Source organism: Bos mutus, chromosome 3 (assembly GCF_027580195.1).
Source record: "Bos mutus isolate GX-2022 chromosome 3, NWIPB_WYAK_1.1, whole genome shotgun sequence".
Classification (NCBI taxonomy): domain Eukaryota; kingdom Metazoa; phylum Chordata; class Mammalia; order Artiodactyla; family Bovidae; genus Bos; species Bos mutus.
Window position 1 is genome coordinate 3148359 of NC_091619.1, and position 19380 is coordinate 3167738.

At 57.8% G+C, this 19380-nt stretch overlaps 2 protein-coding genes and 1 long non-coding RNA gene across 3 annotated transcripts in view; 1 reads left to right on the forward strand and 2 right to left on the reverse strand.

The window, feature by feature from the left end:
• TAGLN2 (transgelin 2) lies at nucleotides 1-7918 on the reverse strand. The gene is made up of 5 exons (XM_070365862.1): nucleotides 7762-7918; nucleotides 2096-2306; nucleotides 1507-1681; nucleotides 1096-1198; nucleotides 1-803 (listed from the first exon to the last, which is right to left on the reverse strand). Exons 2-5 carry the CDS (start codon nucleotides 2273-2275, stop codon nucleotides 662-664), a joined length of 600 nt encoding a protein of 199 aa, XP_070221963.1. The 5' UTR covers nucleotides 2276-2306; nucleotides 7762-7918; the 3' UTR covers nucleotides 1-661.
• LOC138986373 (uncharacterized) lies at nucleotides 6170-18865 on the forward strand. The gene is made up of 3 exons (XR_011463209.1): nucleotides 6170-6267; nucleotides 11509-11620; nucleotides 17781-18865. It is a non-coding gene; the product is annotated as an uncharacterized lncRNA (long non-coding RNA).
• IGSF9 (immunoglobulin superfamily member 9) overlaps nucleotides 9334-19380 on the reverse strand; it is a 19526-nt gene continuing 9479 nt past the window's right edge. Inside the window, exons 5-21 of the mRNA XM_005892080.2 lie at nucleotides 19213-19367; nucleotides 18881-18998; nucleotides 17325-17466; nucleotides 17032-17177; nucleotides 16798-16940; nucleotides 14748-14888; nucleotides 14160-14276; nucleotides 13815-13965; nucleotides 13495-13618; nucleotides 13069-13244; nucleotides 12398-12648; nucleotides 12099-12183; nucleotides 11826-12002; nucleotides 11570-11612; nucleotides 10398-11258; nucleotides 9976-10103; nucleotides 9334-9763 (exon numbers count right to left, since the gene is read on the reverse strand). Of these exons, the coding sequence (XP_005892142.1) occupies nucleotides 9582-9763; nucleotides 9976-10103; nucleotides 10398-11258; nucleotides 11570-11612; nucleotides 11826-12002; nucleotides 12099-12183; nucleotides 12398-12648; nucleotides 13069-13244; nucleotides 13495-13618; nucleotides 13815-13965; nucleotides 14160-14276; nucleotides 14748-14888; nucleotides 16798-16940; nucleotides 17032-17177; nucleotides 17325-17466; nucleotides 18881-18998; nucleotides 19213-19367 (3140 nt within the window). The 3' untranslated portion in view covers nucleotides 9334-9581. The remainder of the gene's footprint in view (nucleotides 9764-9975; nucleotides 10104-10397; nucleotides 11259-11569; nucleotides 11613-11825; nucleotides 12003-12098; nucleotides 12184-12397; nucleotides 12649-13068; nucleotides 13245-13494; nucleotides 13619-13814; nucleotides 13966-14159; nucleotides 14277-14747; nucleotides 14889-16797; nucleotides 16941-17031; nucleotides 17178-17324; nucleotides 17467-18880; nucleotides 18999-19212; nucleotides 19368-19380) is intronic.

Here is a 19380-nt window from a genome sequence, read left to right on the forward strand (position 1 = left end):
TCCAAAAAAAAAAAAGACAGAGATTCTTTATTTAAATCAGCAAACTCAGATTCTTCAAGCCCCAGCCCATGGTGAGCAGCCTACCCTCCCAGGCCCCCTCACCCCCACCCCTTAGCCACAGAAAGGATGGAAAATGAGAAGCCTGGGGGCCTCTGCCAGGGCAGGCTGCCTCCGAAGTGTGGTGAGTGCAGTCCAGCTGGGGCTGGGGTGGCGGCGGCCACAGGCCCCTCCCTATAAATTAAGTCCCTGCAGCCACAGCTGTGGGCAAGGCATACTTGTGGGGGGAGAAGGCCATCAGGCAGCATCCTTGATGCCCAGCTAAGGAATGGATTAGGGCACAGGGCTCAGAGGGAAGAGGCCAGAGGAAAAAGAAGAGGTATGGTGCGGAGAGGGGGTAAGGTCCCCCCCAGTCTTGGTCCCAGGGGAAAAGAGGCCAGTTGGTCCAGTTTTGTGGGTTTGGAGAAGGGAATGTATTAGTAAGCACAAGGGGGAGGCCACCGTCGGGCACCCCCGGAAGAGACAGGCCAGGCCCCAACCCTGGCAGAAGGGAGTGCGAGAGCTCCCAGGGGCTCTCAGGGAATGTCAATGCTAAAAAAAAAAAAAAAAAAAAACCATATATATTAACCATTCACGGAGGGCAGGGGCAGGGCTGCACAGCAGATCAGAGGATCTGGCGCGGCATCCCGTAGCCGGTCATGCCTGCCTGAGAAGCCCCGCGGTTGGTCCCCATCTGTAAGCCAATCACATTCTTGCCCTCCTGCAGTTGGTTGTCCGAGAAGTACCGAGGGTTCTCCTTGGATTTCCTGGGTGGAAAGTGAATGCTGGTTAGGAGGAGGGTGGAGGCTGCCCCGGTAAATGTCCTCCCAGGGCAGAGTACAGGCTTCTCTGGCCTAAGTGCTGGTGCCGGCTCTGCCCCAGAGAGCACTGAGCTCACCACCCCTCATCTCGCAAAAGGGACTGTCCCTTGCCATCCCAGGAAAGGCGTGAGGATAGAGATAAGGGATGCGGAAGTGCTTTGTAGAAGGCATTTCCCAGGGACAGGAGTAAGCACGATCACCACGCTGGCCCAGAGCCTGGGCTGCCCAACATACTCACTTGGGAAACCAGTTAGGATCCCCAGAGAAGAGCCCATCATCCCGGGCTACCGCCAGCCCGCCCAGATTCATCAGTGTCCGCTGCACACAGGCCATGTTCTTTCCTGGGAAGAAGGAGGGGTTGTAGTAGCCTCCGCGGGGCTAGGGTCCTGAATGGCAGGCTTCCACCTCTATCACTAAGTCAGCAGGCCCAGTCCCCAAATTCCTTTACTCTTGATCTCCCTGTTCTCCATTCCAACCTCCAACATGGTCAACTGCTCTACCAAAACACAAACAAATGAGCACGCACACACATACACACTCCACTCTGTCCTCAGGCTGCCAGAAACCTGCCCCTTCTCCCTGGAGGAGATGGCTCAGGCCAACCTCTGGTCTTCTGGACAACAGTGCCCTGACCCTGGCCTTGGCCCACCTTCCCAGAGGTCCACAGTCTGGAAGATGTCAGTGGTGTTGATGCCATAGCGCTCGGCTGCTTGCAGGAACTGGGAGATCTGCTCCATCTGCTTGAAGGCCATGGTGGAGGCCTGGATCTTCTTCACCGGGGCCTGCCCCTCAGGGTACAGCCCATTAATGAGCTCACACAGCACCTGGGGGAGGACAGCAGAGGTGAGGCCATGCCCACACAGATCACAGGGCACCACCCTCAGCTCCAGAGAACGACACAGGTACCTCTCCTACCTGAGGACAGTTCTGACTCCACCTGGAGAAAGCCTCGGGCTCCTTCCTGCCCAGCCCCTGCCTCTGAGCCCAGAAAGTGAGCCACGCTATTCAAGGATCACTGACTAGAGCACACCTCCCCCAGCTCTTCCCCTGGCGCTCCTCCTCCTTCCTGTTACCTAAGGCTTCCCATTCCCTTGGTGGGAGGGAGGAAAAACAGGAGGGCCTCTGCTCGATGGAGATCCCTGGGCTCAGGAAAGCTAGGGACAGGGTTGCACTCCTCTCTTCGGCTGAGACCATGCTCGCTTCCCCGGTACCTCTGGTCGGAGGCGCCCTGCGCTCACCGTGCCATCCTTGAGCCAGTTCTGGAAGTTCTCGCGCCCAGGCTGGGGCCGGCCCACATCCTTGCGGCACTGGGTGGTGATCCACTGGATCAGGATTTGCTCCAGGTCCGCATCGTACTGTTTCTCAATCTTCTGCTGTACCTCCCGGCTCAGGCCGTAGGCAGGTCCCCTGTTGGCCATTCCAGAGGCTGGCGGCAGTGGCTGTGGGGGACTGGGGAGAGGACACAGCCAGGCCCGCGGTCAGCACTCTACAGCCTGTGGAGTGGGGCACTGCCCACGGGGACACACACCAAATCCCTCGGATGGGCCCCAGAGGGGAGAACAGCTGCCAAATGAGAGCATCTCCCCTTGGCCCCTGCGGGTTCTCCCACCCTTATGACAGGAGCCTGTCTACTATATTGAGGCTTCCCATTAGATTTCATTTGAATGGTTCCACTCCTATAATGAAGTATAAAACCCACTGGAATAGAACATAGGGTAAATGAGGTCAGGATTGGCGGTTCAGCTCCTGATTAGGGGTGGTCAGCTTTAGCAAAGGCAAACTGGTCATCCTAACCCCAGCTGTGCCTTTTCCAGTCTGGGAAGGAGAATGATTTAGAAAGAATATGCAGTGGCTTGGGAACCCATGCCAGGTAGCCACCGGGTTTTTATTGAGCTTCCCAGGTGGCACTAATGGTATAGAATACACCTGCCAATGCAGGAGATGCAAGAGATGTGGGTTTGATCTCTGCGTTGGGAAGATCCCCTGGAGTAGGAAATGGCACCCCACTCCAGTATTCTTGCCTGGAAAATCCCATGGACAGAGGAGCCTGGCAGGCTACAGCCCAGGGGGTCGCAAAAAGTCAGACACGACTGAGCAACTAACACTTTCACTGAGCACCCACTATTTGCGCTGGGGCTTGCAGAAGAGACAGAAATCCTTGATTCTAAAGTTGCACATAATGCCATCAGAGAGACAAAGACAGCACATGCGAAAGTACAAGAGTTGTACAGGATGAATATTAAACTACACAGATCATGTTGTTGTTATTTAGTTGCTAAGCCAACTCAACTCTTTTCAAACAACATGGACTGTAGCCCGCCAGGTTCCTCTGTCCATGGGATTCCCCAGGGAAGAATATCAGAGTGAGTTGCCATGTCCTCCTCCAGCGGATCTTCCCGACCTAAGGATCGAACCCACACCTCCTGCCTTGCAGGCGGATTCTTTACTGCTGAGCCAGCAGGGAAGCCCATTTGCCGCAGGAATTAAGGGAGGAATATGCACAGAAGCCGCCTGGAGGGCTTCCTGGAGAGGTAGGTCTAGGTAGGCCCTTAACAGATTTCACTAGGCAATGGGACTTTCCATGAGAAATCACGTATTACTTAATTCTACTTTCCTTTCTAAAAGGAATGGGAGGCAGAATGGCTCCTGCAAAGGTGCCTATGTCCTACTTCCCAGAACCTGCAAATGTTACCTTATATTGCATAAGGGATTTTTCGTGTGTGACTGAATTAAGGATCTTGAGATAGGGAAAGTACCCTGGGTCATCCAGCGGGGCCCAATGTACTCACAACAAGGGTCATTATAAGTGAAAGAGGAAGGCAGTTGAGTCAAAGTGGGAGAATGAGAGGGAAGTCAATGATTGAGTTTCACAGGGCCGTGGACCAAGCAATGCAAGTGGCCTCAAGAAGCTAGGATGGAGAAGGCAATGGCAACCCACTCCAGTACTCTTGCCTGGAAAATCCCATGGGCAGAGGAGCATGGTAGGCTGCAGTCCACGGGGTCGCACAGAGTCTGACACAACTGAAGCAACTTAGCAGCAGCAGTAGCAAGAAGCTAGGAAATGCAAGGCGTGGAATCTCCCCTAGGCACCCCCAGAAAGAATGCAGCCCTGCCGACACCTTGATTTTAGCCAGAGAGACCTAGCACCTCAAGATATTAAATGTATGTTGCTTTAAGTCACAAAATTTGTGATAATTTGTTATAGCAGGAATAAGGCCTAATTCAGGAGCCTTGGGTGATATTAGTTTGAGGACCTCAGTCAGGAAGAACGGGGAGGGGGATGGCTTCCTGACCGCTGGCCTGAGTTGACAGGACCACACCTCGCAGTGGGAAGTCTGTCCCCACCCGCCGTCTCGCTGCCTAAGTCCTGGAACGCCACACATCAAGGGGGAGCCAGGACCAGAGATGGGATGGGACTCCATTTCCTGCCTCCGTCTCCTCCCCATGGGCTCTTCTTTCTGCTCTGAAATAGAGCTGCCTGATTGCACATAAAAGAGGATGCCCCAGACCAGGCACCTAAGTTGGAGGGGAGGGAAGGGAGACACTCCCCCTCCCCAATCTGGCCCCAGGCCAGGTCAGGCTTGAGGGACGACGTCTGGCACACAGCAGGATGAGTCTTCCTACCGCCTCCTCCCTGACCCTCGGGGCAGGTCACAGGGACAGCAGCTGCCTCAACCCCCCTCATACCTCAGTCCCTGCCGGCGCTGGGTTCAGGCAGCCCCTCCCCACACTCCAAAAGGGCTGCTCTTTCTGACTCCAGCTTATGGGGCTGCACATTTCCTGCAGAGATCCTCCCCATAAATCAGCTATTTTTAAACCTCATTAAGAGCAACCCACCCCCACTTCACCCAGCCTGAAAGCCGGGCCAGACAAATGTCAGTCTGGACCTTGACCCACACACCAGCCCCACACACACTTAGCCGGGGGCGGGCAGGCCGGTTGGGCAGGCCAGTTGAGTGGCTGAGGTCTGCAGAGAGAGCAGACAAGATTCCCTGCCCCCAGCCCAGCCCCAACGGCTCAGCCACCACTCAGTCTCTGTGAGCCTGTGACCCTGCCGCATAGGCTTGGGAGGCTTGGGAGGAAGGAGAGGGGGCCAGAGGCTGCTGCCACCAAGAAGTCACCTTGTCCCAGCCCCTTGTCTAGACCTCACTTCTGGGAGCAGCTTCACTGCAGTCACCTGGGCCTCAGGGCTGTGTCTCCATGGAGCCAACTGGCCTGAGGCCCAGGGATCACTACAGCCAGAAAAGGACAGGAGAATGATTAACCCGGACACCAGGGTTACGAAGGGAGAGCAGGGCCGAAGCCTGACCCCTCCAGTGTTGCCTATGGAGGGCCCCCCAGGCCCACCTCTGGGATGGATGTTGAGAGCCCTCCTAAACTCTGGAGCCTGGACACAGCTGGCAAGGTCACAGGCTCCAGCTGCAATGTCTCAGCTCCACTCGGGGCCACTGCCCTAGACCCTGCGGTGCCAGAGCCATGAGGCAGAGCTCTGGCAGGAGGGAGAGCCATGAGGCAGCCTGCCCACAGCTGTTCTCCCCACCCCCACGAGCAGACAACCTCTGTGAAGCCGTGGCTGCTGGGGCTGCAGTGGCGAACCCGGGGCTCGCCCCTAAAGGAGGGAAGGTAGCCACTTGCCTACTGGAGTGGGGAGAAGCTGTGTGGGAAATGCTCAGAGCTGGGGGTCCAAATGGAAGACAGCTGCACAGCTTGGGGATGGGCTGGCAGTGAGTAAGGTGAACTCCAGAGGTACTCCAGACAGCAGTGGGAACAGCCCTCACCCCCACCCACGAGGTTACAACAGCTGGGAGAGGGGAGGGCTGCAAAAGGCACTCCAGCCCTCAGCCGCACCCAGACCCTGGCTGGACCAGGGACGCTTACCTCACCCCACCGAGCCGAGGAGCTGATGCCAAAGAAAAGGCGGACATGGGGGTGGGGTGGGAGGATTCCAGGGCTCCGGGCAGGGGTGTTGAATTGTGAAGACAAAGGGACTCTCCATTCATTGTGCAGAGAGGACACAGGGGAACTTCCCAACCCAGAGGTGCCATTTAGACTATCCTGAAAAAGCGAAGTGGGAACCCTTGCCTCCAAAGTGAAGTGCCACAGGGAGCAGGGGCGGTGGGAGACCTACGCCTGAGGGGCCACCGTGGGGCAGCCCCCTTGCTATCGAGTCAGGGAGCAGCAGAGAAAGCTGAAGCTGCACAAACAGGAAGCCACAAAGCTTGCATGGGAGGAGGGGTATGGGGGGGGCCGTTGCCATGGCTTCTGTGTACCAAACACAGGAATGGGGCAGGGTGGGGGCACCAGGCAGAAACAGCCACTCTGTGCAGAAGTGGTCAGGAGACGCCAAGCGGGATCAGAGGCACGGCAGGGGGAGCAGAAGTGGGATCCTTGGAAAGGGGTAGCTTCACAGGTACAGACAGGTGCAAGAGATTCCTCAAGGAAGCAGCTGTGGAGGGAATAGAAGCATGTGGAGAAGGAAGTTACAAGTGTTGGGGTAGATTCCATGTAGATTCAAGGAAATAGTTCAGAAGAAATATCCTGGCAACAGAAGGTCCATTCGGAGCTAGAGAGCCCCATAGCTGAAAATTCTGGGGAGAAGGGATGGGGTAGGGTGGAGGGGGGAGGATTAGAGGCCAATCCCCAGAGGGGCTGGGGTGGGGCGTGGGGGAAGAATTGCACTTGGACTTATTTGTTGATTCTGGAAGGGTAGGGGCCCACTGGCCTCACCCTACCTTGGCCTCCTCTGCAGTTTGAAGTCTTCCCTGTGGACTAGGAAGGAGAAATTGGAAGTGGGGTTACAGACCCGGAGCTGTCCCTCTGGTGCTCTGGAGTCAGAAAACTAGGAGAACCACGGGTCTCCTCCTACCCCGGATCCCCATACTAGTCCTCTACCCCATTTCACCTCTACCCTGCTTCTTTCTGCTCGCGGATACCAAGCTTCCCCAGAACATCACCTGAAGGGGCTCCAGCAGAGCGCGCGGGGCAGGGGGGTGGGGGAGGTCTGCGGCAGTCGATTTCCGGTCCTGCTGGTCCGCCCCCCAACAGTCGCCCCCAGTCACCACGCCCTAGGCCGTTACTGGGATGAATCACCCCCCGCCCGCGGCTGGGGTGACGCAGCGGTCTGGGCAGCCCGCCTGCCCGCCCGCGGCCACCACCGACTTTCCCAGCAGCAGGGGGCAAGGGGTGGGGGCGTCGGCTCCCGTAGAGGCTGGAAGCCTGGAAAGCAGCCATCCTCCCCCAATACCGCCTCCTACAGGCAGGGCACCCCGAGGCGCTGTCTGGGCTGCAACCTCCCAGATGCTTGAGGTCGAGGGACCCTCCTGGAGAGGACTGGAACTTCAAGTCCCCGCCCAAACCCGAGAAGGCGAGGCCACTGCAGGACCCGAGCACGGCGGCCCCTCGCCCCAACTCGCGACAGCCAGTCCTCAGAAAAACGAGCTTCAGAAACGAAGAGGGCAGGCAGCACCCACACGTGCTCCTGGAACCAGGAAGTGAAGGGTCGCCTGGGAAGACCCGGCGGCGCGGAGCTGGCCAAGGGTGGGCGCCGGAACCCTGTACCCTGCATCACTCTGGGCCAGCCGTATAATCCGTGACCCCCTCCTTTTCTCGCCCCAGCGAGACCCGGGACTGGAGCCGGCGGGCGGAGCGCAGTCCCAGAGTCTCCGATCCCGACGAACGCCCCGTCTATGCACTAGCAACACCGCCTGACCTCATCGCTCAACAATGCGGGGGTCAGAGCCTGGGGACGAACCTGACAGCCCAGGGCGGGGCAGGGCAGTCAACGGACCCTTGCCTGCCAGCCCTCGATCCGCAAGCCTACTGGAGCGAGCCGCAGGCTCGGGATTCTTGCTTTCTAGAGACCGCGCACATCCCACGCCCTCAAGGACCCTTCCCTCCAGCTTACGGTTCACGTGGGTCGAGAGTTGCGCACTCGAGGCGGGGGCCGCAGCGCGAGTGGATCGCCCGGGCGGGGCCGGGGGTTTTCAGCCTGCTCCCGCCTCGGACGGGGCGGACCAGGGGCGGGGCAAAGGCCGAGAGGGTTTAAAGGCGCCGCAGTGCAGCTGCGGAGGGCAGTGCTTAAGAAAGAGCGGGGCGGTGACCAGACCCTGAGTTAAAAGACATGGAGGCAATGGCCTCAACCCTTGAGAACCTCCACCTCTACCCCAGAGCCCTTAAACATGTGCCCCAGTGGGAAACTATCTGCCTAGGTTAGCGCAAGACTCTGGGGGTTTTTATGTGGAAAGAATGCTTTTGGCTCAAATAGGGTGGTTAGGTAAACAGAGGCACAAGAAAACATTCCCCTAGACACAAGTGACTAGGGTGTGGCAAGACTGGAACTAGCAGGCCAGGACAGCTCCCGCATGTGGTCTTGCTCCCCACCTTCTTCAAGCCTGGGCAGAAACTAACAGTGAGGTCATTCCTCGCCCAGGGCCCAAGGGGCGTGATCAGCTTTGGGACCCAGGGTTCAGACTTGACTTCTTTCTCCTTCATTCCCTCCCCTATGACCTGGCACCTCTGCTTTATCCTGGAGGGATCAGAAGAACCTTCAGTGGAGGAGACTAGCAGTTCTTCTGTCTCTGAGGATGGAGGAGAGCATCCATTGGGGATTAAAAGAATGCCCCCACCTGTTTTCAGACTTCAGTTGAGCAGTCCCTCTGGGGTGGAGTCACTGCTTATACCCATCAGCGGAGTTCTTCATATATGACAGAAGCCCCCAGTGAAACTTGTTTTCAAGCACATCAACAACCTGTGCCTTCTCACGTTTCCATTCTCTCTTGCCCGGCCCTCCCTACCTCTATATTCCAGTGATTCCCTGGGATGCCAAGTGTTTTTACTCCTCCCTACCTTCACACAGGCTGTTCCCCCGCCTGGGATGCTCTCCCTCCCATGACTGACTTCTCACTGCCCTACCCATCACCAACTTGGTGGCTTTGGGGCAGATTACTAACTCACTGAACATCTCAGTCACCTAGTCTATAAAATAGAGCTAATAGTACTACCTACCGCAGAGTGGTAGAGAATTCAACGGTACATGTACAAAATTTAGAGCAGTGCCTGGCTATTGTTCTCACTTCCTGTGACATGCCTGTCCCAGCACAAGCTGTAAGCATTCACTGTTTGCAGACTCCTTCCTTCATGCTACCGTAATAACCAACAGACAGCTTTATCACAGAACTTATCACAGCACACTGTAACTATTTCTTTACTTTCCTGCTTCACTGACTAGAAAGAATTCCCCCAAGAGCAAAGATGTCTTGTGAACTTTGTACTTTTTCAGCACCTAGCTCAATGGCTGGTCTTCAGCAGCTGACCTCAGTAGGCACTTAATAAATGCTTTTGGAATGGATCTTGAATGTATCTCCATTCTTTCACAGAGTCCCCTCACTGTTTAGGGTTTAGGGATTTTTTTCCTACTTCCCTCTCAGATTCAAAGCAGATGACACACAGAAAGATTTTTCACTTTATTTACCTGTAAAAAAAAGCCTCATCCACACCACAAACACACACACACACACACACACACACACACAGGCAGACCTAAGATCACCGTTGTAGTCCTCAGACTCGAGGGCCTCAGTCCGTACACCCCTCAGCAAGCCAACTGTCAGGGTCTCTGACTGAGCACCAAAGGGGCAGGGGCAGCATCCCCGGCTGGAGAAAGATCTTGCTGGGGGCTTCCCCTGCATGGTCTGTGCGCCTTCACCCTGTCTCACGTTAGGGCATTCACAGCAGAGTGGCCTGCTCAGGGTGGAAGACGGGCTGTCGATAGGCTGGTAGCCGGGACCTAGCGGCATCTCGGCGCCGGCGGAAGGCCAGGAATTCCTCCCGAAGGGCAGCGCAGCGGGCCTCAGGGCCAGGAGCATGGGCAGCACTCAGGAGGCAGCCCTCCTCTGGAGTCTTCACACCTGCAAAAGGAAAGACAAAAGGAAGATGTCTTAAGGTCCCCTGGGTGAACTCTTGGGATTCAGCAGTACCACGAAGCTCTCTAGGGCCTGCCAGTGCAGAGGAGCCAAGGCAGTCAGAGGAGCGGGCCTGGCTGGCAACAGGCTGAGTCCTAAGGCTGGGGGTGTAGGACAGTGAGGCCAGGGGTGCCTGGCTTTCTGGAAGGCTCTCACACCTAGCTCTGGCTCAGCTTCAAGTCGGGATCGAGGGCCAGCCAAGCCCAAGTGCAGAGTCTCCAGCAACTCCATGTCCCCTGGGAATTCTGAGTCCCACTCATAGTTCTCATCCACAGATGTGTTCCTCCTGTGAAATGAGACAGATGTGTGGTGTGGGTGGAGGAATAGAGGGTAGCCAGAAAAGCCTGAACTGGTGACCCCAAGCTGAGGGTGGGCCATGGCTTTCCTCTGAAGATCCCTGGACCTCAGCAAAAGCTTCCAAAAGGAGACAAGCTCTCCTGGTCCCAAGGTGGGGATGGAGCAGGGAAGGCAGAGGATACAGGAGAGGGGTGGGGAGAATCTGTACAAGGCAGGGCAGGGCTGGGCTGGGCTGGGCTGGGCAGGTCAGGGCAGGGCAGGGCTGGGCAGGGACTGCCCTCACCTCTTGCTGACTGTCACCACATGCTCCCTCCGGGGCCACCTCTCAGGGCCACTGGCCCAGCTGCTGGTGTCTCCTGGAGCAGGGCTGAGGTAGCTGCCTCCTGCAGAGGGGGCTGTGGAGGGGGGCCTGAGGAAGGAGGCGCTGCCCCGCCCACTGCTCTGGCTTGTGAGGCTGCCGCGAGGGGCAGCAGGGAGAAGGCTTGGCAGCAGCCGTTCCCTCATTGTCCAGTCAACCAGTGCTGTGTACGGGGGCTCTGGTGCGGCCCCAACCCCGACCATGACCCCAGGAAGTGCTGCCCTGGGGGACTCAGAGCTGCAGTCCAGGGGCTGGAGGTTAGATGAGGTGGGGCAGGGCCGGGTATCCATGTAATCTGGGGGTGGAGCAGGCCCGGGTTCCTCCACAGGGAGCCAGTCCCCATCTACATTCATCTCCCTGAAGAAGGGCAGGCTCAGGTACTGGAGCAGGGGTCCTGGACCTGGCAGAGGACTGGGTGGGGCCGGTCGAGGGGGCCCCACAGGGCTGATGTCTGCAATGCAGAGGGGCTGGGGCATCCCACTGGGGCTGCTGCTGCTGCAATCATAGGACCTGGCCTGACGCCGAGCTGGGGTCCGAGGCTCGGACTGCTCAGGGCCTGACTTTTCTCGGGAGGTCCCCACCTGGGGTCCCATCACAAAGCGCCCATCTGGTCCCCGGCAAATGGGCTCCAGGGGTAAGGGCCCCCGGCTAGGTGGAGGATCCGGAGGGGGGCTGGGGGGTCCAGCGGGGTCCCCCCAGAGCAGACTCTGGCGCAGGCTGGGGACTGGGGAACCCTGGAGCTTCAGCTTCGCCACGCTGTCAGGACTGCCCGAGCCCGGAGCAGAGCTGGGGAAGGACAGGAGATCAGGGTCTGTGGTAGGGGGCCAGTCCCCCTCCCAGGAGCCAGCGTCAGGCCTTGAGAGGTTTGATGCAGAACAGAGCAGAGCTAGGGAGAGCAAGGGAGAGAAGGACCCACATGGTGGAGGGGTGGAGGGAAGGCACAGGCGACACGGGGCCGGCCCCCAGGCTGGGGCCTCTGCACTTCCATCCTCACCTCCCTCTCACTTCTGTTCCACCCCTCCTAACCCTCCCCAAGGTGCAGAAAAGGAAGGTGCTCACAGACTGCAGAAGGAAGCCAAGGAAGCGGGGGCACTTACTGGGGAGCCGACTTTCCGGCGGGAGAGAAGATAAGAGGTGGATCTGTAAGGGTAAGAGGACAAGAGGTGCCATAGGAAAAACCAAGCCCCACCAGGGCCCAGGGCGCAGACCTCACTCCGCGCCAGACGCCAGCCCCATCTGCCTGGGGAAAGTGGAACAAGAGGGAAGCAGGGGGAACACACCTGGCCCTTGCAGGGGGTTGGAGTTTCTCCAAGTAGGAGGTGCTTAGAGAGGGCGGGGCCCCAAGTGACCTACCTTGACGGAGGCGTTTGCGGCGGCGACGGGCAGCTCGGCGCCGGTTCATGAGGCAGGCGGCCAAGATGCTCACGAGCACAGCCACGCCCAGGAAGCAGACCCCGCCCACCACGCCGGCCAGCACTGGCTGGGGCAGGAGGCCTGGCAGCTGTGTGCGCGAGGGGTAAACCTCCAGGCCTGGGCAACGGGACACGAGGGAGGGTCGGTGTCTATCACACAGGCGGCTCCGAGCCCCCCAATCCCCAGGGCTCTGCCCTCCTGCCGGGTTCTTACCAGAAGTGGAGACGTTGGCTGTGTTGCTGGGATCACTGACATAGCTACCAGAGAAGGCCACGAGGCGGAATTCGTAGAGAACGTCCTGGGGATGGGGGTCCAAGAAGGGGGTCAAAGCTCAGCACTGCCCACCCCAAGCCAAAGGAAAGACTTTGCAGTTGGAAGGTACGGGTGAAGTAGAAAGCCAAGAGGAGGTGAGGATGGTCAAATCAGGGTGAGCCCAGGTTTGGGGAGTGCAGCAGGGGGCTGGGGGGCCATTGGCAGGACCCGCCCCCTCCGTGCCCACCCACCACACCTACCTTGATAAGTCCTGGCACCAACAGCTGCATTTCTGTGCCTGCCACGGCCCGATCCAACACCTCCCAGCCCTGGGAGCCCTGCCGGCCCTCCAGGATGTAGCCATCCAGCCTCTTAGGGACCAGTTCCGGGGGATCCCAGTGCAGGAGTACCCCCCGGGGCGTCCTCACTGCCACCAGACCTCGTGGAGGGGACAGGGGAGGCGACATCTCTGTCGGGGGAGGACTGGGGGCAGCTGGTGTGGTAGGAAGCCCTGAAGGGGACACAGAGGCATGTAAAGATTGCATTCCCAGTGCCCCTCGGCTGCTCCTCCACATCCCCTGGAAATGGAAGTGTTCCCCATGGACTGCCGCTCACCAGGCTCCTCTGTCCATGGAATTCTCTAGGCAAGAATACTGGAGTGGGTTGCCATTGCCTTCTCCAGGGTATCCTCCCAACCCAGGGATCGAACCCCAGTCTTTCACACTGCAGGCGGATTCTTGACCATCTGAGCCACCAGGGAAGTCCTTCCACAAGCCCTGGGGCCCAACTATTCTCCCAGAGCCCCTAAAGTCAAGCCTCGATCATCTTCCACAAACCCTTCTGGCCACTCCCATCCAGACCGCCCATATCTGGACTTTCCCTGCAGCCCTTCCCCATCCTTGTCTGCTGCTCTGGGTAAGAGATCACTCACCTTCAGGGGCAGACAAGACAATCTCACTGAAGGGCCCGCTCCCCAGCTTGTTCTGAGCGAGGACACTGAACTGGTACTGGGTGTGGGGCTGCAGGCCTGGCACTAGGAGGAAAGCAGTGCCCACGGGCACTGCCAGGGACACCCAGTCATGGTGGGCTCGATCAGGACGCTTTGCCCTGGAGGACAGCAGGAAATGGGGGGCATTTCATGAACTAGGAAGAGGAGGAACATTGAAGTCCAGAGAGCTCACCTCTCCTGTCCCCTCAACCACCCCAGGTCTCCGGACTTGGGCCTTGAACCCCTGAGATTCTCTGAAAATCGGACAGCAGAGTCAGGGCAGGGCTGGCAGAGAGGTAGGAGAGAGGGCAGAGAGCCAGAGGGACTCAGGGAGAGGGGGAAGAGGGATGGCAGGGGCAGGTCACTCACAAGGGGGTATACCAGACACTGAATCTCTGCAGATAGCCACCATCAAAGCCCGGCTCCCAGGAGACATTGGCACCCTTGGGCAAAGGTACCACGGACACATTGGTGACAACGTGGGGGCTGGTGCCTGGGTGGGGGCAATGGAGGGATGATGGTCAGGGTCCTGAGGGAGGGCGAAGAGTTCAGGGGATCCAAGCCTTCCGCTCACCACCCATCATCCCAGGGGCTTCCCACCTAAGATCCCCATCTGGGGCCCCCCAAACAATTCTTTCCCCTGTGTCCTCCCCACATGGCTGCCTCAAGCCTGCTCTGCAGCCACTAACCCAGCACGTAGACATTCGTGGAGGCGGCCACTCGGGCCACAGCATTGCTGGCCGTGCACTCCCAGCGTCCATGGGCCTCCTTGGTCAATGGTCGCAGGATGAGGCTACTGTTGCTGTCCACCTGGGCCTGGCCCTGCGGCCCCCGGCCCACCTACAGAACCACTGGTCAGCCCTGAGGACACACGCAGCCACCCCTCACCAAGGGCGCCACTCAGCTCTCGGGGCAGCTCCAGTTTCCTCCCCGTCTCCCCTCTCCCCCCAAACATCCAGGGGCACAGAGAGGCAGGGGTGCGGCGAGTGTGAAAACAGGTGTGAATGCAGGTGGAGTGGGGGCAGGAGCCTTACCTTGGCCCAAGAGATAGTAGGTGAAGGGTCTCCCCGGGCAGAGCAGGGGATAAGGAGTTCTCGCCCTACTTCTTGGAAATATTCTTCTTTGGGACGTTCTAGAAAAGCTGGGGGAGCCTGCAACCCAGATCTGGCATTGGGTGGGGCTCTCTCACACTGCCGTCTAAGGGCCATTCCTCCCCTTCTCTGGGGCCCCCGTCTGTCTCCATCTCTCAGGGTCTCTCTAGCTCATCTGTCCCCAGCCAGGGGGCTGGAGGGACATTGTGGGAGAGACCAGGGCTGATGGGCAGAGGCCTCTCTGAAGATGTACAAACCTCTAGAGAATACCCTTCACCCTCCCTTTTGCTTCCTACTCTCTTCACTCCAGAGAGGGAGGCAGCCTGTTAAAGGGATGGGGCGGGCAGGGGACCTTCCTCCGCTGTGGCATCTGATGGCTGCTGCCACTATGGCAAACAGACGTGGAAGCCCCGTTCCCCATGTGTCTGTCCCACCCGCCTCTGCCAGCCTGGTGTCAGTACCAGCCTTGCATCTTCAGCCCCCTGACCTGCTGCCACTACCCCTGCCCCCAAACCCCACCCCAAGCCGCACCTTGAGCAGAACACGGGTGACTGGGGAGGGCCCTGCAGTGCCCAGACTGTTGTAGGGGGTGCAGGAGTATTCTCCCAGCGCATCCTCGTTCCCCAGGGCAATGATCAGGGAGCCTTCTGGGCCCTGGGACCAGCCAGGGAACTGGAAGCAAGAGGAGATGACAGCCAGAAAGAGACACTCAGCAGAGGCCAGACCAGAGATGGAGAGAAGCAGTGCACGGGAGAGACCCACGTCTACACAGAGGCCGCCAAAACCTACCCCTAGCCTGGCCTCTCTCTGAATTCCGCCCTTCCACTCTCTTTCCTACAGAGGGGCCACTACCAGTGAGTGTGAAGGCAGCCTGTGTGATAGCACTGGGGCTGTGAGCAGTGGAGTTTGTCAGAGGAATGGCGTCTGACAAACTCCAGGGGAGCCACTCCCAGGGAGTCTGGTGACTGGCACCACGTGGGGTTGAGCCGTGTGAGGTTCTCTGCCTGCTGTCTTCCTAGCCCTCCACGATTACATTCCCTATCTTACACCCCACATCAGCTCTTCTTCCTGGCTTCCCTAATTCTGTACTAACTAAAGGCTAACATCTGACTCCTTACTCTTGTCTCACACCCCACATCTGTCCTCCTGGGAAGGCCTTTTGTTCCATCCATCTTCACGTCTTCCTCTCTAACTCAGGCCTCGTAACCTCTCACCCACACTCTCATTTCAGCAGCCTCTGCACCACAAATGTCCACTCTCTTCCCCTTCATTTCTCTGACAAACTCAACTGCTCACAGCCCTGACGCTATCATATAAGCTTCCCTGGTGGCTCAGCGGTAAAAAATCTGCCTCAGTGCAGGAGATGCGGGTTTGATCCCTGGGTGGGGAAGATCCCCTGGAGGAGAGCATGGCAACCCACTCCAGAATTCTTGCCTGGAGAATTCCATGGACAGAGGAGCCTGGCGGGCTTCAGTCTATAGAGTTGGACATGATTGAAGCAACTGAGCACGCGCACATGGACACACTGATGCTATCACACCATTGCTCACTCAATTTCACTGGTTCCAAATGCCTTTTGACTTTTTTTTTAACCTTTGAAAAAACGTATTGAGTACTACTACAGTTGCAGAAGCCCTGAGGTGACTAGGATTAAAAGATGCAATAGTAACCCACAAGGAATTTATTGTCTTTGCAGACAAACAAAAAAATCTCAATCACCTTGGAATGAGGTGATATTAACTGGGCATCCATATTCTTCCCTTTGGCCCCAACCTGTCTTCCCAGATTCTCTGCATCAGTCATGTCCCCACAGGAATTGTAGCTCCCACCCAGCTGGATGACTCATTATGCCATAAACGCACGATACTGTTTCCTGCCTTTGGGCCCTGGTTTCTGCATGGAATGTCTCTCTGCCCTTCAAGGCCGTCATTAGTATCCCAGAAGTCATTGCTGATCTGTCCTCAACCAGCCCTAAGAGGAAGGTGCTCGCTGTCTCCTGCCTCGCTAGCCTTCCAGCAGAGTGTCTGAGGCTGTGCTACCTCCTCGAGGCACAGATGTCTCTTTGCTCCTGTTCCCTACCAGACACCCTGCACAGCACCCGATACAACTGATGTCATTACTGCCTTCCCATTTGTCCCACCCTCCCCTTCTTCCCCTATGTCTCAAGTCCATGACTACATCTCTATTCTTGCCCTGCAAACAGGTTCATCTGTCCCATTTCTCTAGATTCCATATATATGTATGAATATACAATATTTGTTTTTCTCTCAAACAGATGGCTAGAAGGAACCTGTGATAAAGCACGGGGAACTCAGCTCGCTGCTCTATAATGACCTAGAAGGGTAGGATGGTGGGGGGAGAATGGGGTGCAAGGGAAGCTCCACTGTGAGGGGATATATGTATACATAGAGCTGATTCAATTTGTTGTATGGCAGAAACTAACACATTACAATGTGATTATACTCCAATTTTAAAAAAAGGTGTATGTTCTCCAGTCACTGAATTGATCAAAGGCCACCCCAGCCGTCCTGACTAGAATAACACCAAGCTAAGCACTCTCTCCCCTGCCCCAGGGCTGTACCTTGTCCAGCTGCAGGGCCTGCCCGTCCTTGGTCCAGCTGACAAAGAGCAGTGGGGGGTTGGCACGAACAGGGCATCGGATCACCCCCCGCATGCCCACAGGCAAGGGCGTCTCAGGAGGCATGGCAGTCACCTGCGCTGGGTCTGGGGGAAGCAGTGGCAAGTTGTAGGGGAGGAGCTGAGCCTGGCCCAAGGAAGTGAAGCCGTCTGTCGAGGGAGCTGGGGTGGGGCTTACAGAGCACAGTGAGGTAGGCAGAGGCCGAGGGCGGGCGCGGGAGGCCGTTGCTGGGCACACAGGTGTAGCGGCCGGCATCATCAGGCTGGGCGGCCTGCAGCCGCAAGCTGCCATCCACCAGGATCCGCACTCGGGGCTGCAGGCGGCTGCGGTACGGCACCAGGGCAGAGGGGTCCAGGCCTTGCTCACCCAAGGGGCTCCTCAGACTGCCTACCAGTTCCCCACCCCCACCCCACGCCACCTCACCACACCCCACCTCACCGCACCCCACCTAACCGCACCCGGAGCCCCACCTAATGTGGAAGACATTGGTGCTGTCCTGGAACCAGCTGTAGGTGAGGTTAGCAGGGTATGCCTCAGCCCGGCAGGCCAGAGAAACATCCTGGGAGGCGTTGACCGTGCTGTTCTTGGGGGGTACCACGATGACTGGGGGTCCTGGGAAGGGGGAAGCACAGGGGAAGGCGGGGCCTCAGCCCAGTTTCCCAGGAACTCTGAGGTCACTGCTGCCTTTCTCCCCAGTCTGCCCTCTAGAATACAGGGCTGGTTGCTACAGGGCCTCAGGAACGGAAACAGGCCCTAACCCTTTTATTGAACACAAGTTCCTCCTCTGCTCCAGCTAGCTCGCTTTCCTACCAGGGACAGCCACATTCACCCAGTTTAATCCTCTGCTCACCCTACACCATCACCTTTTCTATCCCTCATCTATCTACACCATCTATATCACCTCTGTGTCTCCTCTCCTAATCCAGGTACCAATACCTTAACCCAGAAGGCTGCAACAATCCCTGACTCCATTCATGCAAAAATGTCTCCACCCATCCACTTTGGCCACAGAACACTTCTGCTCAAGAATCCACAGCAGCTCCTGGCTCCCAGCACATTAAGCTCAAACTTCTTGACCCAAACTTCTTGTGACCCCACCTGGCCAACCATCTTTTCATACATCAAGCCTTCCATACTCTTTCAGGTCAGTATGGGAGCTCACTGGGCCCTTGCCAGGCAGCCTTGAATGCTCTTCCCCAAGAGCCTGACTAGGCCGCAGAGACCCTGCCAAACCATCTCTTAACCCCAGTGCTGTCTCCCTTCTCCAGGCTCCAGCTGCATGAGTGGTCAGTAATAAGAGGTGGCGATACAAGCTGGAGTGCGGAACACCTCCAGGCGCACCAGGTGTGACTGACCTGACCTGCACCATCTCACTTAATCCTCTTAAGAGAGCCTTTTGTACTAGAAATTATTGTCTCCACTTCATAGATGAAGACATGAAGGCTCAGAGGCAGACAGATTGCAAGGCGACTTGCCCCAGATCAGTGGGAAGGCAAATTCACATCAAGGCTTCCCGACGACAGACTTCACCCTGCACCACTGCTCAGCGCTGCCTCCCCTACAGCACCCAGGAGAGCAGGGCTTCACCTCTGCATCTTATTCTCCAGGTCAACAGGGGGCTCTATGAAGGCAGAGTCTACTTTTCAGCTTTCCTTCTGAAGGGAAGGGCTTGACCACAAATTACTGTGCTCGGCTGAACCTAAGTCTTTTAACAATCATGAGAGGCAGACAGGAACTTCTTTGTATAGATGAGGAAGCTAGGGGTCAAGGGGGTTCCATGGCTCATAGTCTGACACCACCACCCCATGCCCTTCCCACTGTACCACACTGCTAGGCACTAAATATCTCCATTCACTGATCCTTTTACAGGCAAGATGCTGGTTTTAGAGGCATTGGGAGCTCCCTCCCTCTCCAGGGGCCCCTGCCTCAGGCCCAAGTCTGGCCCCCAAGCTGTGTGCACCCCCAGCCACAGGTCAGTCCTCTCATGCGTTATGTCCAGCTTCCCGGCCCTCCCCCGAGACAGCACCTAGCACCAGCAGCTGGGTGGCGTGGGTGGCACTGCCCTCAGTGCTGGAGGCTTGGCAGGTGTAGACCCCGGCGCTGCTTCGCTCCACCCTCCGGATCCGCAGCGTTCCGTTCAGCACCTACAGTAGGAGTCAGCAAGCGGGGACCCAGGCATCTCCTCGCCCACAGCGGGCCTCAGACCCCCCTGCACTTCCGAGGCCAGCCAGCAGAGGGAGGTAGCAGGCCAGGCTCGGAGAAGCTGGGGCCAAGCCCTTGCTCTGGCGGGTCTCCCAGCCTGGCCTCACCCTCTCTGTCCTGCAGCCTGTTCCCACACTGTCCAGCCGCAGGACTCACCTGCACTTGACTCTGGCCCTGGCCGAGGTCCTGTCCTCGGAGCTTCCAAGTCACCCGAGGTTGGGGGTTGCCTTGGGCCACACACCGCAGGGTGACCGGCTCCCGTTCCCACACTTCGAGCACTTGGGGAGGCGTCTCCAGGAACTGGGGGGGCGCTGTGAGGAGAGA

Bases quoted from the DNA above. Each gene is read 5' to 3' on its own strand.
- TAGLN2 (XM_070365862.1), bottom strand. From the start codon at position 2,275: ATGGCCAACAGGGGACCTGCCTACGGCCTGAGCCGGGAGGTACAGCAG. The intron at 1,682-2,095 runs GTGAGCGCAGGG...GTCCTCCCCCAG, and splicing joins ACTGGCTCAAGGATGGCACG to GTGCTGTGTGAGCTCATTAA. The intron at 1,199-1,506 runs GTGGGCCAAGGC...CCTTCTTCCCAG, and splicing joins GACTGTGGACCTCTGGGAAG to GAAAGAACATGGCCTGTGTG.